The sequence below is a fragment of the Trachurus japonicus genome, chromosome 8 (genome assembly GCF_045865225.1).
Source record: "Trachurus japonicus isolate A0001 chromosome 8, Traja_1.0".
NCBI classification, from domain to species: Eukaryota; Metazoa; Chordata; class Actinopteri; order Carangiformes; family Carangidae; genus Trachurus; species Trachurus japonicus.
In genome coordinates, this window is record NC_140914.1 from 7809060 (window position 1) to 7834637 (window position 25578).

Sequence of the window (25578 nt, forward strand, 5' to 3'; positions counted from 1 at the left end):
TCTATTATAATAATGTAAAATAAAAAAATAAATAAAAAGACAACGACCCACTGAACTCAGGTGATGTTTATTGTAAAAACAGCTGAGTTAAAGTAACAGCACATTAAAAAAACAAACAAAAAAAGAAAACTAAAGAATCCAGCTAAATCCCCTAGTGCACAAACTGGAAAAAATAAAAACAAACAGCAGCTGACAGCAACAAGCTAACAGACCGAGGTCAGGCACTTAGAAGAGAGGGACAGGTGTCTTACGGTTTGTTTGTAAAAATAAAAATACATTCAAAAGAGGAAAAACCAGCGAGGGAAGCACATGAAGCCAAGAATACAGCAAAAAACACTGGTGACACAAGCCAAGTACTTTGGAAGACAAGTCGACCTACGTTCACATCAAGACGAGGAAAATAAAATAATTTAAAAACCTCTAAAATAACAACACAATCTATTTGTTACGATACATTGTTTTCATAATGATTACACAGTAAGTTGTGCAGGAGCAACTGTCAGCATCTAACAGTCCTTCCTCTCCGCAGTTTGTAGGCTTCCTGTCGTCCTACTCTACCACCACTTTGTAAGTGTGCTATCGTCCACTTTGACCTCGTCCTTTTTTTAAATTTTTTTTTTTTAAATTTAATCTCAATCTTTAGTTTTTGTGCCATCATTTCCATATCAAACAAAACCAACATAACGTTTTATCCGCTCTAAAAATCTGAGACTCGGCTCAGATACAAATCTGAGGTCAGTGCAAACTCTCGTGTTAAAAGTGGAATGGCCCCATGAAGAACTACAGCAGCTCTCTGTCCCACATGGATCATTATGTACATGACAGTAACAAAACATCCTATGATGCCTTCACTGGTAGTGGCCTTCCACTTTTAGCTAATGATAATGTAACAGGTAGACGTCTACTGAGCAAACCCCCCATAGCTTGTGATGAACAACAGTACAGGTTAATCGATAATAACAGTTATTTTTTTCTTATTGATGATAAATAGTACTTACAGACACGTCTGTTATGTTGAATTGATAAAGCGGGATATTTGATGTGAGGCGGTTTCCTGCGGTCACTGTGTCATCTGCGTTAGATTCAAATAATGGCGCCAACGGTTAGAAGAAGCATCCGCGCGCACGGCACACAAGTTGACCGTTGTTGCCGTGGACAAGGTCAGAAAAGTTTCCATTGCTACATAAGCCCCAAAAAATTAAAATTAAAATCCTACATGATCCAAAGCGGATGCCATTACGAATAATTTAGCTACTTTATCTCGCTGTCTTTTCCTTTGGAACTACTTTGTGTACTGTTAAACTGTCGGTGTTACTACGCGTGCAAGTTTAGCGTGGCCGTGCTCAAGCGGCTGAACTGTGGAGTGATATAGTGCGCGTGTGCACAGTAACGTGGCAGCTCAACGGTTCACATTCGAAAGTAGTTCCAACGGAAAATCTAAAATATTCAAAATAACGTTTAAATACTTGGACTGATATTAGTTTGTTCTATGTTTTTGCTGACCCCTCCTCTGGGAACGCGCCGCTCTGAATCTTGTGCTGGTACCACAGTGATTACAGGTAATTTACCATCAAATTACCCAAACTATTACTAAGTACACACCAAAGACATAGCTGCTCTAGTATTGCAAATATTTCACCTCCTATGCATGAAAAAAAATGTCAGTTTGAGCCTTTTAAAGACCAGAATTAAATGTTAATGATAATGAGTGTTTGTGCTCTTAACTATGAGCCAGTCAGTGTAAGGATAAAATACCAACTAAGAGTTGAATGCATTCATCTTATTTATGTTTTGATAATAAGTGTTTTCCGTCTGTTCTTCTTCCAGCAACAGCTATTCTATCCTGGTTTAGTTGCACATACCTCGAGGTTAAGGGTTGCATATTGTTGTTAATATTGCTTCTCTAAGCGAGCTGTCACATTTAAACCACCAACCATGTTCATATGAGAGTCTGCAGAGAAAGTGGCCCGAGAAGACGAGAGGCGTGGAGAGGCGTCCGTCTGCTCTGACTGGTGAGTAAGCTGGAGTGCATTAGTGGGTTGAGAGAAAAAGGGGATGGGTGGATGGGGCTGGTCGTCCAAACTGGAATTATGGGATTAACCGTTGATACAACTGGCATGTGCAAAATGGCCGTTTAAACGACGAGTGGTGCCCATTCGCTTGGTTTGCGCCCATACTGAGTGAAGCAAGAGCGACAAGGACAGAGAGGAAAAGAGAGATTAATTCAAGAGCAGAAAAAAAAAACATTTTAAGGTGCAGAATAAAAATCCAGCTGCTGTAAAATAGTTTGTTTGCAGCAATCTGTTGATTAAATGATTCACTCTTCAATAAACTAATAATATAGAGCTTTTTAAAATAACATTTTATAATAATTTAAGCAATTTATCAAATAAAAATAGTTAAAATGTTGGTTAAGCAAAACATGACAGTGAAGGCATCACCATTGGAAACTGTAAGGGTCACTTTACCATCATGTTTTTAACATTTCACAGACTAAACTGTCACAGAACTGATTTTAATTATTAATTTAACTGGTCGACTCAGATTCAATGAAAAAACCCTGCAGCTGCATGTTTCATGGAGGCTTTTACCATGTGGGAATAAAAGCTGAGCAGAGAGCGTTAGCATTAGTGCACTCACCTGAATATCAGTAAGCTCTTTGTGGAACCTCTTTGCCAAATCTGGACCGTTCTGCATCGTCGGGATCTGATACGTCTGATATGAGAGAAAAATAGGAAAAAAACAAAGATTTAATCCTAATTATTTACAATCATTTTGTTTACATGGTTTTAATATAAGTAGATTACAGGGAGTTTCTGCAGTGAGCTGGTTTCCTAAACACCAGACAAGGAGAAACGTGATTCCCATGAACATTGAAGGGTTTTCTTTCACTGTACACAAGTTCTTAATTCTTTTTTTTTTTTTACAAAGTCACATGTGCAGGGGATTACGTAGACACTATGCTGTTGTTCTAACAGGAAAGACTTGTTAATTATCCAGATGACCTGGTTTCTCTGAGTCATCCAGCCACTTAAACGTCGGTAAACAAACACTATGAATTAGTGATTGATTGATTTATTCGGATCCCCATTAGCCATGGCAATGCCAAAGCTATTCTTCCTGGGGTATTAGTGAACTAATAAGAAAGCAATAACAACCACAGGAACTTGATATCAAAGAGTTTTCAGTTCATTACTAGAGAAACAAACGTGTCCGACAGCTGAGCTCCTACCTTCCCTCTGTAGAGGAGGCTGCCCACAGGACAAACCACACAGGCCGTCCCCGCTCCGAACACCTCCAGGATCCTGCCAGCGTCCAGAGCCTGCAGCAGCTCCTTGATGGTCATCGTACGCTCCGTCACCTTGAACTCACCCTGCAGCACAGACAGCAACAAACATGTAGATGGAATCAAAGTTTAATCCTACTTTTTTTTTTGTTTTTTTGACATTTTTCCCTGGTAAAACCTTTAAACAAAGACATGACAAGTTGTGAGCTTAGATTTATCTGAAATATTTAGACGTCTGAGGATGGAAAACTATCAAATACCCTCAAAAAAGGAAAGAGTTGATTTATCCCGCTTTCAGAATACACAATTTTTTTGTCTTACACGATGGTCACCATGTCAGATTACACATCACAGTTGCATAAACTCTTGCCGTGTCTTGGTCAGGAGACTGGCAACACTACAAGTTTCACCCTGACCAATCATCGTTCACAACTGATCATGACTGCGCAATTTCTTAGGCCGTCAGGGAGGCGTCACAACAAACTGTCAATCATGGAGACTGTAGCGCTGTGTGTGATAGTGGTGTTTTGCTCAGACACAAAAAATAAAAGGAAGAGAAAATGATCGTGGAGCCAGTCGAGGGTCTGACTATCTGTTCTTCAGAGAGGACACAAGGTACTTAATGAATGTGTTCACCTCAAAACCATTCACTTATGTTGCACACATGAAACACATGTTCACTGTTTGTTAGTGTGGGGCCGTTAAGTGACTGGAACCAAGAAAGGCCTTTCCGTCAAAATAAAAGCACCAAACTAATAAAATGCGGTGAAACTTTTTAATTTAAGGAATATAATTTACAAGAAATTCCCCCAGCCATTAAGTTAACCTTTTAAGTTACTTTGGTGAATTTGGTGATTTCCAGATCCTAGTAAACAGAAACCAGGCTCTTCTCCTCTCTGAAGAGCCTGGTGACGCGAGGCTACTGTCTGTAAACACTGCGTCTGTCATCCTATTGGTCGACATCAAGGTTCACGTCGAAGGAGATGTCAGACTAGGCCAAGAAATGCAAAAACATCTTTAAAATTTACTTTACTCTACTTTTTATCAGTGAGTCTAAAATCAACTTCTTTGTGAGAAAAAAAACTTAACATGTTTTTTTTTTAAATCCTACAATCATCTGAACATGAACTTGTTAACTTCAGTGGTGGTCTCACCCAGGCTCTGGCGAGGTCCAGCAGCGACTGTCTGGTGACTCCTGGGAGAATGATGCCGTCCAGAGGAGGAGTCACCAGCTCCCTCTCTGCACACAAACACACAAACACACACACACATTCATTAGGTCAACTCATCTGTGACCTGACAAAGACGAATCACTGAGACAAACGGTGCAGTCTGAGCCTGACCTCCTTTCTCGTTGGTCCAGTAGAGGAAGAGGTTCATGGTGCCGACCTCGGTGATCTCCTCCTGCTCTCCGTACAGCCACAGGACCTGCTGACAGCCGCGCTTCACCGCCTCGTTCTGCACCAGTATCGTCGGCCCGTAGTTGCTGCACACACAGACAAAACACACTCGTCAAATTAACTACACACACACACGGTAAACAGACGTCAGATTACAGAGATTATTTAATTATCAGTCATGAGGCTGCCGCTGCTGCTGCTGATTATCTGAGGCTTCACTCACTGCAGCTTCTTTATTTGGTTTGTAGCTTAAAATATTAAAAATCAAAAGGCTGGGTAACATTTTATAATAACTACTCACTATTAATCATAAGTTAAAGATTATTATTTACTATCCGATTAATACATTTGTAGATTTATTAATAATGCAATTCAGGATTAATTCAGGTTGCTCCGACTTGACACTGACTTCTCTTAAATAACTGAAAATATCATTACGATAATACAGATGAGCTTCTTGGTCAAACTTGTAACAGTGCTTTTAAATTCCATATTATTTAGTATCAACAAATGATTTATTAATGATCCGTAACTAAATTATAATAGTGTGTAATAATAACAAAGTTTTAAAAAAGTAACATGAGGAATACAAGTTTTCTTCTTCCTTATGGTCATTGAGAACAGGAACTGTCTCAGTTCTTTATCGTCTCATCACATTAAAAAAACACTGTGCTTCATTTCCTCGATGAAACATAAAGAACGCGTTGTTCTTTGTTCTTTGTAATAAAATGTTTCACTCCTGCCAAGAGGTGAAAAGACTCTGAGTTACAACAACAACAACAACAAGACGTCCGTGTGACAGCGGCGAACAGGCGAGTCCCAGGTGAGACTGAGCTGCTGAGTCACTGTGTTAATCTGTAAAATCATCTTGTTCCTCGTGTCACAAGTTAACGCTCTGAATAAAACACACCACATCCACTGTTACTGATGTTAATATGATAGAGAACAAACTGGTTAAACGTCCGGCAGGTACGAGACCCGAGACACGTTCCTGCACCTCAGGTTCAGTGTTTAGTAACGAGACCTCAGACACTGGTCGATCAGTAACTCTATCAAATATATAGAGTCCTGATGTGAATGTTCCCGAAACTCACGGTAACACGACATAAAACCTGTTAAGACAGTGTTTTCTGTTTGTCTTTGTTATTTATTTAGCAATTATTTACTTATGTTTGTAATTATTCATTTACTCTGAGTCAATATTCACATGTTGAGATGTTCAGGATGCTCAGTTTGTCTGTCTCTGTTGTCTGTTTTTTTGTTTTTTTAACATTACTGTGAATATATGCATCAGTATCAACCTTAAACTTCCCTTAAAGAGGAACTATGTAAGTCTGGTCACTTTTCCACTGTTTTGCTAACCCTCCTCTCGGCCATGTGCATTTGTTTACAACGAAGTCGGCAAGAAATCAATCAGTAGAGCGGTAGATAACATTATATATCATATACAGGGCAGAGGATGTTGCATGTAAAGCCCTTGAGACAAACTGTTTCTGGCACTGAAAACAACTCTGTCTGGTAACGTTCTGTTATTATCTCATAGCGTGGTGAATGTGCAGGTCACAGCTTGTCCATGAGAGCGTTTTGGAGTTGTTGGATTGTGTATTTGATGAGTTTGATGAGGGAAACCCAGAAATCCCACTAGCTTCCATAACGTAGCTCTGAGCAGCTCGCAGTTCTGCTCTGCCATTCTAAAAATAGCTTGCACCGACAATTAAAGGTAACGAACCTACTGCTATGACTATAGGGGCCAATTTGCCAAAATATTGAACTATCCCTTTAAGGTAAGAATGTAGCATAGTTAAGCTACAAATCCTGCTGGTTCCTCTTTAACGGTGAAACTGTCTTTAGTCACTAGTTTGTCTTCTGTTTTCTGATGAACAGTCAGCAAACACAACAACAAAACAGTGAATAAAGCTGAGAAAAAAAACTTAAATGTCTAGATACTGAACTAAAACCGGCTCAGCTCTGTGTCACAGAGGTCACCGGGGTCACCGGGGTCAGCGGGGTCACCGGCCTCCGTCTGGAGTCGACTGCTGCTAAATCCGTCCTGATAACTGAAGTGAATCGTCCTCTCTGTGTGACGGAGGGAGAGCAGGTTTAGTTGGCTCAGTGAGTCGGCGGTGGGCGTTGGTGTTATGTAATCACAGTGGAGCTGAGCAGGTGTCATGTGGGACTCGGGCCTGTGATCACAGGCTCTGTGGAAGATTACAGCACTGACAGCAGAGCAGAAACCAGACGTAGTCTCAATGTAAACCACTTTCTGCTGCTTCTGCTTCTGCTGCTGCTGCTGATCGGAGGTTTTCAAGTACAAACAGCCTCCTGGTTTTTCTTCCTTATCTAAAGTCGTTTTTATCTCTGCCGCAGCTCAACAGACGTCGGTCACAGACACTTTGCTTCATGACCCGTGTCTAACAGGTCAGACCGGTCGCTGACCTGTGGCCTCGTCCACCAACAGTGATAACCTGAGCTCTTCCTGCTGCGTCTGATCTGATCTGTCTGCAGCAGCTTCACTGAGAGGAAACTCACAGATAAAAAGACGTTTGTCCTCAAACAGGAAATCACAATCACACAAACTGAGCATTTAAAGGAACCTGGAAATGTTCCCTTCAGAAGACAAAGATAATCTGTTTGTCACCTCTGGACGTGGCCTTCCCCCGGTCGACAAATAGTCCTCATTTAGGGCCATTAGTCAATTTATCATCCCAGATAACGACACAGTGTTTCCCATTAAAGGGACAATGAGGAGTTTTGGAAAGCGAAGTTTTTTCATACTACATTTACCATGAGCCTCCGCGCGCACGGTGAAATTCTTGGACCGGCGCAAGACGGACTCATGTTTTCATTCATCAAGAATTAAAGTCAGACGGTCAGATACCGTCGTAGTTCCGACCATAAACTGCAATTCGGCGGCGTTATTCCCATGATCCGCCGGGCAGCGTCCGCGAAACCGAAAGTAAGGAAACGCTGGTCGGCTCGCCCAGCGTTTCCTCCACCACTAGTAATAACAAAATAACGATAGAGACAAAACAATATATTTATCGAAAATGGGCCCATTAACAAGTGTGGGTAGCGTAGATTCATCCACATTAATATGAGACTTTTTTTATTGTCATGGGGTTTTTTGTTCTGCCGCAGGAGAAACTCCTCGTTGTCCCTTTAATTAACGAGACTATGGCGACCCGCAATAGTAAAACGCTAAACACGCTAAAGATCATCACCGTTTTTTTTTCTGCGACCAATCAACCAACGTAATTTAGGTCGACCAATGACTTCTTGGTCGACTGTTTGGGGGCAGCCATAATGCCTTCATGTACATAAAGATACATTTTAATCAATACAGTCGTCGTCATTATCATCACTTGCTGATTAACACATCTGTGGATGGAGGGTCACATGAAGGTCAACGGTGGTTTTTGCTACCGACAGAAACACCGACAAATCTGTCCTGTTTCCACCAGCGGATTCAAACAGGACTCGTCAGAATGAATCAACAGAGCTTTAATCTTCAGAGTCACTCACCCTCCCATCTTGTAGGCTCCGACTCCTCCCTGCCACGCTCTGACGAACGAGGGGTCGGCCAGCAGAGACACCGGGTTGAAGGAGCCCGTGGCGAAGTAGGGACCCACGGGGCCGATGATGACGAAGATCATGGCCTGTCCTGCCCGGGAGACGCCGAGAGACGGCTGCAGGAGGAGAAAACTTTTAATTAAATTCTTTAAATCACAGTTTGATTCCCCGCTGTGTGACCGTGTTCTCCACGGCGACGCCGCTAATTAACTAACGTGACCTGACGACCCTGACGAGCACCGACGTCTCTGCTCACCTCGATGCCGATGAACGTGGGTCTGATGTAGAGGCTGGCGTCCAGGGAGTGAGGAACCCACTCCTGGTCGACCTCCACCAGCTTCCTGATGCACTCGAGCAGCTCGGCTTTGTCGAAGAGCTGCAAGAAACAAGACGAGCTCGTTAACAACTCACTCACATGATTCGTCGACAAGAGATAAAGAGATAAATTGCGCGTTCTTGTCAGGGGCAGTTTTTCATCAAGCTCTGCATTTCCCTCTACAACAACTCTGTCTGGTAACGTTCTGTTATTATCTCATAGCGTGGTGAATGTGCAGGTCACAACTTGTCCACCAGAGCGTTTTGGAGTTGTTGGATTGTGTATTTGATGAGTTTGATGAGGGAAACCAAGAGATACCATGAGCCTCCGTAGCGTAGCTCTGAGCAGCTCACGGCTCTGCTCCGCCAATCTAAAAACAGCTTGCACTGACAAATAAAGGTAACGAACCTACTGCTATGACTATAGGGATTATGGCAATGGGGCAATTTACCAAAAATGTTGAACTATCCCTTTAAGTAACAAGTGTAAATGCATTTCTAGTTTTTTTCCTCTGTGAGCTCTGAGTGCAGCTCAAACTCAGAACATGTGTCTGAGATTTGAGCCAAAAACTGGAGCGAAGCCGAGCGGTTACATAACGACTCAACGCTCCACTGTGTCGGTCTGTAATGAAACCTGCTGCCGCTGCCACAGTCAGAGGAATGTGAGAGAGAGAGGGAGAGAGAGAGAGAGAGAGAGAGAGAGAGGGAGAGAGAGAGAGAGACAGAGAGAGAGAGAGAGAGAGAGCAGCAGCAGAGTGATGAGGATGAGGAGGATGAAGAGGATCTGGTGACATGTTGGCAGAGCTGCAGCAGGAGAAACCTCAACGAGCAGCGGAAAATAAAGTGAAGAGAACAGACGATCACACTCAGTTTGATTCAGCCAAGTGTGTGTGTGTGTGTGTTAGTGGGTCAGACTGACTGACTGTGTGTGTGTGTGTGTGTGTGTGTCACTGTGCTGCAGCCTCATGCTCCACTGACACAATGAAATACCGTCAAGACGGATGAATGAGTCTGAAATCATGAAGACGAATGAATAAAACACACGACACAGTCTCAAACTGAACATGTGTTTCTGTTCGTCTCTAAAATAAACGAGGCCGTGAGTTTGTCCCCGCAGGGCCACCGTACCGGCCAACTCTCTTTCAAAAACACTGACACCACAGAGGCCCAGAAACTGAGTCATGGCTTCAGCCCAAACACAACAGGCTGCAGTAAAACTCTACAAAGAGCCTTCACTTAGGAGTCAGGGCTCTGATCAATTTGACAAAGAAATAACGACTTTGTTTGAGTTTTAACGCTGCAAAACCGAACCAGTTCAACAACTTATTTGTGAACAAACTCTTCATTTACACTGGCGGCCATGTTGTGTGTTTGTTTGTGTGTGTGTGTGTTTGTGTGTGAGACAGTGTACAAACTCACAGGAAGGCAGCTCCTGTCTGCGCTCCTGTGCATCCTCTCCATGTTCAGCATCGGTCTGAACAGACGGATGTGGTTGTCGACTCCACGGAAAGCCTTCATGCCTTCAAACAGCTGCAGAGATGAGAGATAACACACACACATTATATATAATGATATCGTCTTGCACCAAACAAACACGTTTCTTTTACATGTGGAGAATCTGTTTTCTCCGTCTCTGGAGCCAAAAACAACGTTGTGACACATTCGACCTTTGTTGAGTAAAAACTAAATCTCCTGTAGTTACGATGTTTCACTGTGTTTAGATTACACTTCACCTCACTGAGTTTCACTGAGTCTGTTAATTATTATGTGATGAAACATCATGAAGATTATTCTTTAACAGTCGGAGAAACTTTTATTGTCTCATTCAGAGAAATATAAACCCCTAAAATCTGAGACAGTGGAAGTAAATATTTCATCTACTTGCTCATGTTCAACCCGTTTTTTGTTTTTTTTAACACTGGTGAAATGTGGATGTGGCGACTCAAAAATCTGTAATCTGTCATTACAGGTGGCAGGACGATGTGTGTGAGGATCATGAGTGAAAAGGAAATGTGAATATTTGACCTGTGAGTCAGTTTATGCCCCTAAATTTTCCGCTTGTGCTCCTAAAATCTGAAGTTTGGGCGCTACTCACTGTGTTCGTCGTAAACACAGTGAGTCTGGAGCCTTGTAAGCCAATTAGCAATTATCTTTTTCCCCATCAATGATATTGATACCTTTCCTTATAGGGCCATTTTCCAATATATGCAATTAAACCCTCCCGTTGTCCTCCTGGGTCAAGGAAGGAAGGACAAAAGGAAGGAAGGAAGGAAGGAAGGAAGGAAGGAAGGAAGGAAGGAAGGAAGGAAGGAAGGAAGGAAGGAAGGAAGGAAGGAAGGACGAAATGATAGATGAACGGAAGGAAGGAAGGACAAAGGGAAAGAAAGAAGGAAGGAAGGACGAAGGGAAAGAAAAAAGGAAGGACAAAGGGAACGATGGGAGGAAAGAAGGAAGGGGAAAAGGAAGGAGAGATAGATGGAGGGAGGGAACAGATTGGGTCAAAAAAGAAGGAAGAAGTAAGGACGAAGGGAAGGAAGGAAGGAAGGAAGGGAGGGAGGCAAAAAGGATTGTGGAAAGAAGGAAGGGAAAAGGGAAGGAGAGAAAGATGGAGGGAGGGAACAGATCTGGTAAATTGGATCAAAAGAGGAAGGCAGAAGAAGTAAGGAAGGAAGGAAAGAAGCAAGGGGAAAAAGGATTGTGAAAAGAAGGAAGGGAAAAGGGAAGGAAAGAAGGAGGGGTGGAGGAAGGGAACAGAATGGGTCAATTTGACCCAGAAGGACAACAGGAGGGTTTTAAACACAAATCTAAAATAGTTCTTAGAGGATTTATCTACTCTTCCGGACGTTATATACTGATTATGAATGCAGGTGTGTGTGTGTGTGTGTGTGTGTGTGTGTGTGTGTGTGTGTGTGTGTGTGTGTGTGTGTGTGTGTGTGTGTGTGTGTGTGTGTGTGTGTGTGTGTCTCTCACCTCGATGGAGTAGTGCAGCGCCGAGCTCGCCGGGTGCAGCGACAGGTTCTGGAAGGGTTTGATCTGCGGCGCCTCCCAGCCGGCCTTCTCCGACCAGTTGATGGTCAACATGTGGTCGGAGAACTGTTTGCCGAACACCAGCGTGGAGGGGTCGGGCTTGGGCCGGCATGCCGCGCTGCGCTCGATGTTGATGTCGGTGGCCTGAGGCGGAGGAGACGCACGACGGGCGCAGGAGGAGGAGGAGGAGGAGGAGGAGGAGGAGGAAGAGGAGGAGGAGGAAGAAGACGGGACGAGAGCAGAGCAGGCGACGGATACAGGAAGTGATTTTTAGAATCATGGTTATTGACAGAGCATGCGTCCATTAGTGGAGCGTTACACATGTATATGTAGAGAGCCGAAGCGGAAGCAGGAAGTAACGTCGCCATGATGGGTCCTTAACTCGGAAAAAGTCTCCATGTAAGTGAACGGGAGTCAAAGTTTTATTTCGTGATCCGATTGAATTGTGCCATGAGACAAAACTATGACCTCTACCTGTTTAAAACAAAGTGTTTCGTGCAGAGAAATCCGCAGTTTATCGTAAAACTATTGTAGAATAAAATTCAGAAGAATCCGTAACCAGAAAGACTACGGGTCGCGTCACCACATGGCGCCCTTTCCCGTGTCAGTTGGTGACGTATTTTCTGTAGTCCGTAGAGCGTCTTCACACAAAATACATTCTTCCGTTGCCGTTTTACAATAAACTGTTGATTTCTCGGCATGAAACGTGATGTTTTAACAGGTCGAGGTCATATTTTTTTCTCATGACACAATTCAATCGGATCACGAAATAAAACTTTGACTCCCGTTCACTTGCATGGAGAGTTTTTCCGAGTTAAGGACCCATGGCGATGTTACTTCCTGCTTCCGCTTCGGCTCTCTATAGAGTCACAGTGCCGACTTATCTGGTCGATTAGACACAAATTAATCAAGTTCAATTAAGCTGAATTAAATAATTACAACAGGCAGACAGTGAAGGGAAAGACAGACAGGAAGCAAAACTTTAAATTCTCATAACTTTTCACAATAAAAGCTGAAGCACATGGCACTTCCTTCTCTCCGTGTGTGTTAATAATCTAGAGAACAGACGTGTACAGTCAGGCCCGACATCACATGGCGTGGTTTTCACCTGGCGAGAGAGAAAATGTTAATGTCGTCCTTTTGTTACCTTGAAGGAGCTGGAGAACCTCAGGGAGCCGACGGAGAGGGGGAGGGCGTGAACGAGTCGACCATGGAGAGCCTGCAGACAGGAAACAGCCCAGTCACTGAACAGCTCGTTATGTTTATTGAGGAACAACGAGCTGAAGCTGAAACTAAAGCAGCAGCACTGAGACTTTTTTGGGGGAGTAAACACAGTAGCACACACTAGGGATCGACCGATGTGGGTTTTTCAGGGTCGATTCTGATACTGATGATTAGTAATCAAGGAAACCGATAACCAATATTTAGAACGATATTCATTTTGCATTCATTTACTGTTTGTTTCTTTTTTGTACACTGTAAAAATCTGTGTTTAAAAAGACCTTAAATTTTTTGTAGAATAATTAACTTAAAGGGATAGTTCAACATTTTGACAAATTGGCCCATTGTCATAATCCCTATAGTCATAGCAGTAGGTTCGTTACCTATAATTGTTGGTGCAACCTATTTTTAGAACGGCGGAGCAGAGCGGCGAGCTGCTCAGAGCTACGCTACGGAGGCTCATGGGATTTCTTGTTTTCCCTCATCAAACACACAATCCAACAACTCCAAAACTGGTGGACAAGTTGTGACCTGCACATTCACCACGCTATGAGATAATAACAGAACGTTACCAGACAGAGTTGTTTTAGAGGTAAATTCATGGAAAACCGCTGATGCACGTTCCCGTCGGGGGCAGTTTTTCATCAAGCAGTCTCTGCATTTACCTCTAAAACAACTCTGTCTCATAACGTTGTGTTATTATCTCATATTGTGGTGAATGTGCAGGTCACAACTTGTCCACCAGAGCGTTTTGGAGTTGTTGGATTGTGTATTTGATGAGTTTGATGAGGGAAACCAAGAAATCCCATGAGCCTCCACAGCGTAGCTCTGAGCAGCTCGCGGCTGCAGAGTCAAAGGAGTGCGTCTAAAAAATAAAATGCCAGGTATCGGCCAATATTATCTGCCACATCTGCGATAATCGGTCTATCCCTAACACACACACACACACAATGACAAACAATGTCAGTCGGACATTGTTGTGTGTGACACAGCTGGTGCTCGGTGTCCTACTGTAAATAGCAGCAGCAGCACATGAGCAGGGCGGGCGACTGTAAAGAGGCAGGAATGCAAACTTTGTTTTACGAGTTTCCTGGGTGGGTGTGGGTGTGGGTGTGGGGGGGACAAAAGGGGCGAGAAACTAAACAGCAGAGCAGGAAAAGACAGAGTGAAACACACCTGATCAGACTCCAACAACAATAACAAGAAGAAGAAGAAGGGCTCGCTGTGGAGAAGTGCAACACAAGATGTAGAAATAGTTTCTCATGCCAGTAACAGAGGTTCTGCCAAGGTGTGTGTGGTGTTAGACGTTGTGTGTGTGTGTGTGTGTGTGTGTGTGTGTTGAGCTGTTACTGTGTGTGCCAACAGCTCTTTTCTTCCTTTTGGTTTGCATGTCAAAATAAAAGCAGCCACATGGCGCACACACACACACACGCACAGAGCTTTGGAGACTCCTCCAAGTTGCAGCAGCTTTTGTTTCATGGATGATGCAAGTTTGTCCTTTTGTTGCAGCCACGGCGCGTGAAGCTTTGCGACATGCACGTGTACAAAAAAAAAGTATCCAATGCACGAGACTTTTATTGTTATTATCCTGGTTTTTAATTCACTTTTGGACCCGCAGGACATTTATGAATTAAATTAGGTAAAGCTGAAACATGAACACCGGCTCGCTGAACATGTGGGTTAGTTAGTTATCTCACTTTATTAACTACACATACTAAACTAGTAGCGTTGTTATAACACTGTAGTAACACGGTTATTACACGGTTATTACTGCAGATCTGCAGAGGTGGAAACTGTTTATAATCTCACACCAGATTACGTTCAAAAATCCGCATATTTCAACCAACAGCTACTGAGTCTTATGTAACACCACAGTATTTAACTCAAGTCTACTCTGTAATTAAAGGCGTGTTTTATCCAATTCGGCACAAACCATTAAAACGAAAAAACACAAATTAAACCCAATGATCCTAATTCTTTTTTCTATCTCCATCCTCCATCCATCTGTGAAGTTAAGTCATTTAAATAAACATTAAATTTTGCAAAATAAGGTTTAAAGAAGAAAACAGGAGCTGAGCCGAATTAAAAATCGGAGCTACACGGTTAGTATAAGATTAAAACATGTGATTTTTAAGCAGCAGAGTTGTTGTAAACAGCGAAATAAGTTCAGTTTTTAGTTTTTTCCCAGTGAGGTTTTGTTTGTTTGTCTCCGGCTCGAGTCCCTCGGAGGTGGCGGGACTGTGTGCTCCGTCCTGCCCGCCGACCTCTTATCTCTGCTCGGTCGTTATCAGCTCATTAATCGCACGTTTTAAAGTGAATCATTTACCCCGAAGATAAACAAACACACGACAAATTATCTCTCTCAGACACACACAGACACAGATAAACAGCGGTCAGTGAACTCACCGTCCGGAGCGCTGCCATCTCCGCTACGTAATGAAGACAAACCAGATTATTTGTTCGTGCGGAAACAAAACAAAGTCAAACTTTGGTTCCGCTTTGAAACTGGAGAAAATAAAAATAAAAACTCCTTCGCGATATAAATCCTTAAAAAACAACAATGATTGATCTACAGAGGTTAATTTGTGTTTTTAGAAATTAATCACTCGTTTGTTATTTTTTATTTTTCTGGATTAACAATAAAAATAAAAATAATAACCTGAGCTGCTACTGTGTGAAAAAAAGAAAAGATTAAAAAAACAACAACGAGGAAATGACTTCGCCAGAAAATGACATTAAATTAAATTAGTAGTTACAAAAGTGCCTGGTTTTATTCCTCGGTCACCCTCATTCAGAAAGTCACCGGAGGCGTGACGGAAAACGTCGCAGCTCATTGGTTCACGGCGGCGCGACGTGATGGGGGGAGGTTATTAGAGGTCAAAGAGGTCGACGCTGATTGGCTGAGCGGTGGGGAGTGGACTCGGTCGAGTTACACAGTTGGTCAAGATGCCAAAAGTTGAAGATGCTGAGTGACTGCAGGAAAGTTGCAGACTTACATGAATGAAAAAGCAGATTTTATTTTATTGAATGAAATTAAAAGTACATCATGGGTGTAATTTGCAGTAAAACTGAGAGAAACACATGTTTTCTTCACATTTTAGAGGCTGTGACCAACATGTTTCTGCATTTTGATTAAAAATAAAAGTGCAGATGATGAAAAAGGAGTTATAAAAAGTCAGTATTTCAACATTAGTCTGAAGCAGGATCAACACAAACAGCTGAATTAAATCACGTTGTGTTGCACAGCCACGATGAGACTGTGAGGATCGTCAGGGCGACTGGACCTGACTCTTGAAGCCGTAGTTGAGCTCGGCTCCTCCGCTCAGCAGGAGGTCGATCCCGGTGCAGAAAGTGGCGTCGGCGGCCAGATACAGCGCCATGAGTCCGCTCTCGATCTCGGTCCCCATGCGACCCATCAGCTGTCGGCAGAAGAAGGAAGGAAAACTCGTTATTCTTGTGGTTCCTGCAGGTCGGTGGTTTCACAGAGGAGTCGACCCCTGAAACCACCAACTGTGTGTTTATGTGTGTGTTTACTCTCCTGCAGCTGTTGCCACAGGTGCTGCTGTGCTGTGTGCTGCACTGTAAAGAAACAAATAAATAAAAAAGGCCTCCAGGAAATGTTCACGAAGCAGGAAACATCACTTCCAGCTTCTCATCTTCTATTCTTCTACAGCTAAAGACCAGAACGAGGAACCAGAACGTGTTTTAAAAAGTGCAACAGTAACGTTTTTACTCACATCTTTGTTATTTCATCTCACGTCACGTCAGAAATTTGACATCTACACAAACACACACTAAATAATGAAGTGAAAGCTGAGACTGAGACTGGTTTGCAGCTCTGCCCCTGCGTCTTCAAAGGCCGGGACGAAGACAAAGCTTCAGGCCGTTCATGTTTACAACTGAATGGACGCTCCGCAGTTTGGATCATTAACACAACAAAGCTGCGGGAGCTGAGCCGCCTCAGTGAAACATTAAGTTTAGTTTCCACTGGCTCCTCCAGCCGAGCAGGGATAAATAGTTTCTGTGGGTGTGGGTGAGGAGGAGTCGGTTTCATTGTTTTATTCACGATTTATTCATGTAATAAATCTTCTTCCTGGAATCTCCAGACTCTCTAAAACATGTCGTCAGTTCTTCACCTGAGCATCTTCTCCTTTCTTGATGGCGGCTGCAGCGTCTGGAGTCTGATCTGCCAGTTCCTCCCACAGCGGCGTCATGACGTTTCCTGGAGAGATGCTGCAACACACGACAAACAACAACAACCGTCATCACACAACAAAGCAACAAAGGTGCTTTTACACCTACAGACAAATAAAGTTTACAGCATTATAATCATCTGCATCTGTCTATTAACTGTTTTTCCTGCTGCGAATAATCATGAAACGTTTAACTTTTGACACTTTTAATGAATGGACAGTTCAGTTCAGTTCAATCAAAATGCTACAAATATGTTGTTTTTTTTAGTTTTATATCATTTTAAATTAATTTTTGGTGAATTTTGTCACAACGTAACGTCTTGACAAAACTTTGACAAAATACACAGATGCTTTTTTTATGTTTAGATACTCGTTGAGGCCTAAAAAGGCAAATAAAAAAGCCTGAAATCTTGTGTAGATTTGTCTATTTAGCCTATATTTTTACTGTCTTATACATGTAATTGTAATGTTTTTATATCTGATTTTCCTACCTGTCATGTCTCTTATTGCTGCTTCACAAATAAACTGCCTTGTGTTTTTTAGGACTAAACTAATTTATGCATTTAAAGCAGTTGAAATAATCAACACTAGGAAACAACAGAGATTCATCTGTGTAATCTAATATAATCAACAAAAAATATGTAATAATGTAATTTAATACTTTTAAAACTTGTGCTCTTACTTCAATTATTCTACTTAAGTTAGAATGAAGTGTTTTACTATGGTTCTTCCGTTACATTTGCTTTAATGGTTTTTTATATCTGATTTTCCTTCCTGTCTTATTGCTGCTACACAACTAAACTGCTTTGTGTTTTTTAGGACTAAACTAATGCTGCATATAAAGCAGGTGAAACCATCAACACTAGGAAACAACAGAGATTCATCTGTGTAATCTAATAATGTCATTTACTTGTGCTTTTACTTTAATTGTAATATTTATGATGGAATATTTTTACATGGTTCTTCTGTTACATTTGCTTTGTGACCTTTTAAACCATTTTGATTAGATTGATTTAGTATAAAAATATCTTTTGTTGCAGTTCTATGAACATGGATTTATTTCTGAGGGAGGAGTTAGGAACCAGCTGAACTCACCAGTTCACTCTCACGTTGTGGCGGCTCTCGTCTATGGCCATGGCCTTTGTCATGGAGATTATCGCCCCCTTGTGGAGAGAAGCTCACGTTACGGCTGAACAAGTCACAGTGATGAGGTGAAGCAGTGTGAAGAAGTGTTCGATTCCCAGACAGGTCAGGTCAGCCACTCACCTTGGTGGCGACGTACGGCGCGGCGTCTCTCTGCCCGATGGTCGCCACCAGACTGGAGACGTTGATGATGTTCCCCTGACGCTGCCGCAGGTACGGCAACGCAAACTGCAGAGAGAGTGAGACCTCCATCAGTTCAGAGATCCTCTATGTCACTGTACATAAGTCACATGTGGTGGTGAAGGACGAACGTGAAGGTGAAGTTAAGGTTATAAACTTTTAAAGCCAAAACCCTATCATTTATAATTATTATATATTTATATATCCTTATATATACATATTTATTGATTTATTTTTTTACTAACTATCCAACCTAATTCATGGGTTTGAAACTGCAGGTCATTCTGATTAATATAATTTTCTTAAAGGCATAGGTCAACATTTTTGCAAACTGGCCCACTGGAGTAGGTTCGTTACCTTTAATTGTTGGTGCAAGCTATTTTTAGAACGGCGAAGCAGAGCCGTGAGCTGCTCAGACCTACGCTATGGAGGCTCATGGGATTTCTTGGTTTCCCTCATCAAACTCATCAAATACACAATCCAACAACTCCAAAACGCTCTGGTGGACAAGTTGTGACCTGCACATTCACCACGCTATGAGATAATAACAGAACGTTACCAGACAGAGTTGTTTTAGAGGTAAATTCATGCAAAACTGCTGATGTGCGTTTCCGTCGGGGACAGTTTTTCTGCAATTAGTCTTTGAATTTGCCTCGAAAACAACTCCGTATTAAGGAAACCAAGAAATCCCATGAGCTTCCGTAACGTAGCTCTGAGCAGCTTGCAGCTTTGCTCCGCCGTTCTAAAAATAGCTTGCACCGACAATTAAAGGTAACGAACCTACTCCTAAAACTATAGGGATTATGGCAATGGACCAATTTGCCAAAATGTTGAACTATCCCTTTAATCATCAAACACAATGAGGAGCAAGCAAATATTAATGGATAAACAGAGAAAGCAAATAAATTATGAAAAATTAACCTACGTACTTATTTTACAATGTCAAGACTGTTTTGTTACTTTGAGGAGCTTAAACACTCTGGGGTTTTGCTTTTTGTGTTTGTTTGTCGTTGTTGTTTCAAGTTATGAAAACAGTCACTGGTGTATCACTTTTTTATATCCCCTGGAAACACTCTCCCTCTATGGAGCCTGTTTCTGTGTTTGGTTGTGTTGTGTGAATTTTGCGTTTTCAAACAAATCAGGCTGTTTCCTGCTTGTTTGCTTTTGTTTGGACTATTTGCATGTGTCTTAAGTACGGTGGCCCTGGAGGCTCAACGTGCTGTAACTTATGGAAACACATGCAAATATACAAATTCAGAAAACATCTTCAATACAACAGGAAGTGTTTCTGGTTGTTTCTTGTTGTTCAATGTCCAATGGTGACTTTTCAAATTAAAAGAAAATTAACAGAATAACATTGTATGAAGATGCTTTTCTGAATTTGCGGTGTGTTTGTGTTCGTACTTCCATCACCATTTTATATGTGCACATTCAGGTTGGACATGTTACTTTAGAGGCCAAGAAGTAGCTGATGAGGTTCAGGTTAAGCAGGTCCATGAACTCCTTAGCTGTGGTGTCGTCGGTGGATTTGTAAGGCGGATCTGAGGAGAGAGATTAACAAAACAAAACAGCAGAAATCAAACAAAGAGTCCTCGCCCTCTCTCTCCTGTGTGAGGGAAGTGAGAAAAGACACACTCACGCCACCCAGCGTTGTTGACCAGGCAGTCGATGTGTCCGTGGCGCTCCACTGTGACGGCGATCAGCCTCTGCAGAGACAAATAAACACCACACATGACAAACTGGTTTCCACAAGAAGAGACGAGACTGAAACCAGCTCAGACCTGACGATTCACATTCAGTTTACACCTACTGTAACATCAATGCGTGTGTTTGGGTGATAGTAATTAATAATTTTTTAATTACACTCTGATTCATGATAACAACTGTTTCCATTGGATTTCATATTTTAAAGCCCCTGTACGGAGCTTTTAACTGGATACGCAAAAGTCTCTGGTTTTTGCTGATGTGTCTCTGTTACCTATAACAGCAAATGAGCCCATCAGTGTGAAGATACGCTATTTCTACTGACGAAATGATACGAATAGATACATTACACTGCTAAAAAAAAAAAGAAAAAAAAAAAGCAAGTCCCGTCTTCTTTCCGAGGTTTCCAAAACAAATATACACAAATGTCTTCATGACAGTGGGAAATGCAGTCTTCATTCCGGCAAAACACCACCGCTTTCATCCACAGGGGCCGCCAAAATCAACACTAAATGAAAAGTCTGTACAAGGGCTTTAAAGCAGATATCAGTGGAATGTTTTTGTTAATATAAGTCCTAAATAGTCCTATTTTCCGTCAGCAATCACTTACATGAAGTATTTCAGCCTAAACACGAGTCTCTCCGTCACTCTGCTCTGCTGTAACCCGAGGAGAAAATTTTCCTTGTGGGATACAAGTGTTATCCAATGAGGGGAGAGAACGGCATGAAGGGCTGTGTGTGCAGCCAAGGGATGCGCGTGAATGTGGTGACGTAGCACGAGGACCAATTGATGCCTGACAAGGGCGGGGGCTGCTAACTCATGGTGCGTTCAAGGAAACTCGTACTTTGTGTTTTTCCTTCCTGTGAAGTCATACCAGTTCGATCTGGTACGAGTTCACGGGTCGGAAGTTACGAGTGGCCGTTATAGGGAACTTTCACAGACAACAGGACGGTAAAAACACGAGCTACGGGTTACCTGGAACGCTACCAAGTCGTAGTTGTGACTTGAAGCTGTAACTTACGGTTTCAAAAGCCTGCCTTGAACACAGCATTAGCCGAAACGGCCGTGCCACTGATATCTGCTTTAAGTACGTTTTTACGTCTTTGTTTTAAAAACAAAATGGTTGATTACACTTTTCAGATTTCTTGTTGCAATCTAGTTCTTTGTACTTTGTGCAACCAAAACTGTTCAAATACAAAAATGTGCAGCTTTATCAGGACATTTATATTCACATTCAACTTTTCAATATTTTTTTTTTTATAATTTTGAAAATATGTAACTTTGTCTGCAATTTATTTTTCCAATTCAAATGAATGGATACAATCTTAAAACAAAACTTCAGCCTTTACTTAAACATTCAGGATTTTCAACATGTTTTCTGCCTTTTTAACATTTGCTAATCAGCTCTTTTGAAACCATTCAGCTTTCAGCTGTTCAGGACTTTCAGGTCTGAGGAGCGGCCGCAGTAACAGGCTCATCTCGCTGACCTGCAGAACAGAAACATTCAGGAAATCCCTCGTTCCTGTTTCCATCAAATTGCACAACAATGCCTTTTGAATCATTTATATCATATGATTGTTACGTAAGCTGCTGGACGATCTGAATTTCCCTCCTAGGGATTAATAAAGTATTTTATATTCTATTCTATATGTTTTTTCATTCATAAATATATAACATAAAATAAAATATATTTCATTTATAAATATATAAATGTTTAAATTCAATAAAAACAACTCTGTGTCCAATTAAATAGGTAGGGGAGACCGGGGATGGTTGTAACAGCATCACTTTCACCAATAAGAGATAACATTATGTGATCAGTATCATGTGTACCCGCTCACTCCCTGACATTGCATGTGAATTTGCACGGCTGTGTCAATAAGTGTGTAGGTTTTACAGCCAAAAAAACATTTGTATAGGTCAGAAATGAATATTTTGGAGCAAGTCTAAATTCTGATTAGTACAGATACGGTTGAAGTGTGAATTAGGTAACTTGTATAAGATGGAAGAGCAGGTTCTTGTGTGAAATATGAGTCATTTCATTTGTGTTTATTTTAAACCACCATGCTGGTAGCTAGTCAAACAATGACTGACAGGGGTGGGGATGGTTGTAACACCTTTTACCTTTGTTATGTTATTAACTGTCATTAAGTGTCACCATCTTTTCTGGAGTTATACATGGACTATGAGCTGCTTCTGACCTCCTGCTGAAGGTTTACATTAATACATGTTCACCATCAGAATATGTTCTTTAAGACAGCTTTCTAATGTCTACATGTTGTGACGCAGGTGGATTTCTCTGAGTGTGACTGACAGGTGAGGTCAGGTGCTGCACCAGAGTCACTTCAGGTGAACTTTACCTTGATGTCTTCTTCTTTGGAGACGTCACATGAGACAAACGTGCACAAGCCTGGACCTGCTTTGTTCAGCTCGGCCTCCAGAGCCTCCCCCGCTGCTCCTGAAATACACACAGCCTTGTGTAAACAATCACATTTCAGCTTCAAATCTTTTTTTTTAATTTTTAAAAAAATATTTCCTCTATATGTTAAAAAAGAAAACCAGATTCATACAGTGTGTTTAGCAATTATAGATCATATCAATTAAATACACCTTACAGATCAAGCCAATAAAAAAAAAATAGAGGGTTATGGAATTTTATGATAGGAAATAATAAATAATAACAATATTATTCACCTCCTCTTGCACAAAACACCACTTTGGCGCCGTTCTCCACTGAAACAGAAGATGCACACAATTATTACTTATACTCAGACGACCCCGCAGCGACAGGACAAAAACAAACAGGCCACCGTACCGAACACCCTGACGATCCCCCGTCCGATCCCCTTCGACCCCCCGGTCACTATCACCACCCTGTCCTGGTACCGCGGGGACATGTCGGCCTGAGGTGGAGGGTCTCTCTCGGTGTTTCAGTCGGAGAGCAGCGGACACCGGACTGACTGACACCTGCGGACTCAGCGGCTTGTTCCCCGGCGGCTCCTCCTCCTGTTCTCCCGGTTTAACAAGCTTTGGTCATTTATCACCTAAAGTTTGTGTAAGGTTCAAAGTTCCGCACAGAAAAATCACGGGGTTTACTCTGCTGCCTTCAGGGGCTGCCCGGAATATCGGAAATCAAATCACGTGATAATTTAAAGCTTGAATTTTGTGTTTTTCCTCTGTAATTTAGAGCCTGTTACAGTAACATGGTAGAACATGGTGGGGAAAGTCCTGTGATTACTTAAATGTGAGGATTTAGTAGAGTATAGAAAATAAAATAAATATAAAATGGAAAAATACCTCAAAGTTTGATTGAAAGTCTTGCAAAAAAGGTCAAATTTAACACTTTAAAAGTGCTTCATTCTGCAGAACAGGTGTTTTTATTCCGTACATCACTGATGCACATGTGCTAAACTGCTTTTTAGTGTTGTATAATGAGACAAAGGTGGAGTTTTTCATACTTCCTGTCATGTCCTCGGGGGGGGGGGGGGGGTTCTGCTACAAACAATTTGCAACGATTTTTGAGCCTCATCAAACCTATGTGCTGCTTTTGGACCTGTAGCCTACCTACCTCCTTTTTCATCTAGACAACTGCAGCTGTTGTATAGAGGGAAAACATCTGTGCTGCAACTCAAACACCTGAAATATGTTAATACTTGTTTCAGGTCTGTGTGTTTGTACGACTAGATTGGGATTTTAGCTGCTATGAAGGATCATTGACTCAAGAAGGTGCAACAAAGCCCTATTTTCATTTTACAGTGTTTATTATTTTTGTTTTGACGGTCACTGTTTATTGTTTCTTTTATTTATATTTCTTATGTGCAATATACTCAGGCACTATACTTTACCTAGCTGTTAATTCTACTTTTATTCTAGCTTCTTTCATGTATTTTACTTTTATTTCTTGTCGCTGCATTACTCTAACTCCCCATTTGTGCTTATTGTGCTCCTGTGATAGAGAATGTTTCTTTGAGCATGTTGAGTAGTCGGTGACTAAACTCAATTGCTCTTCGGTGATAAATCAATCATCTGATTCTGATTCACCATAGCTGGTTCCAAAAAGCTGCCACATGAATGATTTAAAGCGGAACTACGCAATATTTTTTTAAAATTACCTTAACTCTGCTACATTTTTTATATTAATTAAACAGCTTCAGAGGAATTGTGATCGTTAAATCAATGACTTGTTCCAGGGAGAATGGAGGCTCTCTGCCTTCCACCTGGCGTCTCTTGGCTGAAAACCAAACCTGTAAGATCAGAGCCTCCGACCCGGTGTCCCAGCCAAGGGGGCAGTTGTCGGTCTGAGAAGTGAAGCTCGCTTCCGCGTTCAAAAAACTGCAATCCCCTCGGCTGCCACTAGGGGCTGGTGTCAGAAAGCAGCATTTCTCCATAGACCCCCATGTTAAAATCGCCGATTTTACATCCTCAGTAAACATGTTAAAAGCCTGGTGTCAGAACGTTTTTTGGTCTCAACCGATAGTTTCTACCCCCGCACACACTCTGAGGGGGGTGAATTTTTAAAAAAAACTCTACCGTTTTACTATTAGGTTTAAAATTCTCGCATAAATTAGGGCGTGGAAGCGTTGAGTGACAGGTCCGGAGCGTAGACTGCAGTTGCTTCGAGGCCAGTGGGCGGGTTCTTGGCCGGTTGACCCGTTGAGTTACCGCCTCTCCTCCAAATATGGAAAGTACACGCCCACCAAAATCCAACATGGCGCTGTTCAGGCCGCCATATGTGAGTCACAAAAACGACTCCCCAAAACCAATGGGTGACGTCTATGGTCCCAGCTCTCGTCTCTGCAGCACAAACGCGCCCCATAACCCGTAATCTCTTGTTTATGACAGATAAGACTACACAAATATATACATGGTAACATGGATAAATAACATTATCCACCGCTCCTTTGATTGATTTCTCGCCAGCTTCGTTGAAAACAAATGCACATGGGCGAGAGGAGGGTTAGCAAAACAGAGGAAAAAACAACCAGACGTGCATAGTTCCTCTTTAACGTTCAATTGCCAGTTTTATTAAAGCAGAAGTAAGCGATCCGGTCGTTTTGGCTAATGCTGCGTTCCAGGCAGGCTTTTGAAACCGTAAATTACAGCTTCAAGTAACGACTTACGACTTTGTAGCGTTCCAGGCAACCCACTCGTGTTTTTCCGACCTGTTTTACCTGTGAAAGTCACTATAACGGCCACTCGTAACTTCTGACCTGTGAACTCGTACCAGATCGAACTGGTACGACTTCACAGGTCGGAAAAACACGAGTTACGAGTTGCCTTGAACGCACCATAACAGTCCTTGTCCCTACGTCACCACATTCACGGCGTCCCTTGGCTGCACACACAGCCCTGCATGCCGTTCTCTCTCCTCATTGGATAAAAACTGTAGGATACGAGAAATGTTTTCTCCTCGGCTCAGAGCAGAGCAGAGTGACTGACAGACCCGTGTTTCAGTCCAAACACTCTATGTAAGTGATTGCTGTCGGAAGATATAACTATTTAAGACTTATATTAACACAAATATATCACTTACTTCTGC

General features: G+C 42.0%; 2 protein-coding genes across 3 annotated transcripts in view; both read right to left on the reverse strand.

The window, feature by feature from the left end:
• Positions 1–48: 48 nt before the first annotated feature.
• On the reverse strand, positions 49–15656 carry bcat2 (branched chain amino-acid transaminase 2, mitochondrial). Its single transcript, XM_085783546.1, has 11 exons — positions 15226–15656; positions 12746–12817; positions 11542–11742; positions 9991–10101; positions 8513–8632; positions 8209–8372; positions 4630–4772; positions 4441–4526; positions 3233–3373; positions 2641–2715; positions 49–2176 (listed from the first exon to the last, which is right to left on the reverse strand). The coding sequence occupies exons 1-11, from the start codon at positions 15241–15243 to the stop codon at positions 2135–2137; spliced, it is 1173 nt and encodes a 390-aa protein (XP_085639672.1). The 5' UTR covers positions 15244–15656; the 3' UTR covers positions 49–2134.
• A 164-nt stretch (positions 15657–15820) lies between these two features.
• The window catches only part of hsd17b14 (hydroxysteroid (17-beta) dehydrogenase 14), a 10761-nt gene continuing 1003 nt past the window's right edge, over positions 15821–25578 (reverse strand). The window contains exons 1-9 of one of the 2 annotated variants that reach the window (XM_085783548.1): positions 22855–23151; positions 22734–22772; positions 22400–22497; positions 19975–20041; positions 19785–19876; positions 18279–18383; positions 18108–18175; positions 16956–17052; positions 15821–16238 (exon numbers count right to left, since the gene is read on the reverse strand). In XM_085783548.1, coding sequence (XP_085639674.1) covers positions 16089–16238; positions 16956–17052; positions 18108–18175; positions 18279–18383; positions 19785–19876; positions 19975–20041; positions 22400–22497; positions 22734–22772; positions 22855–22936 — 798 coding nt within the window. In that variant the 5' untranslated portion in view covers positions 22937–23151 and the 3' untranslated portion in view covers positions 15821–16088. Of the gene's footprint in view, positions 16239–16955; positions 17053–18107; positions 18176–18278; positions 18384–19784; positions 19877–19974; positions 20042–22399; positions 22498–22733; positions 22773–22854; positions 23152–25578 lie in introns of those variants that run through there. The other variant, XM_085783550.1, reaches the window with a different exon arrangement.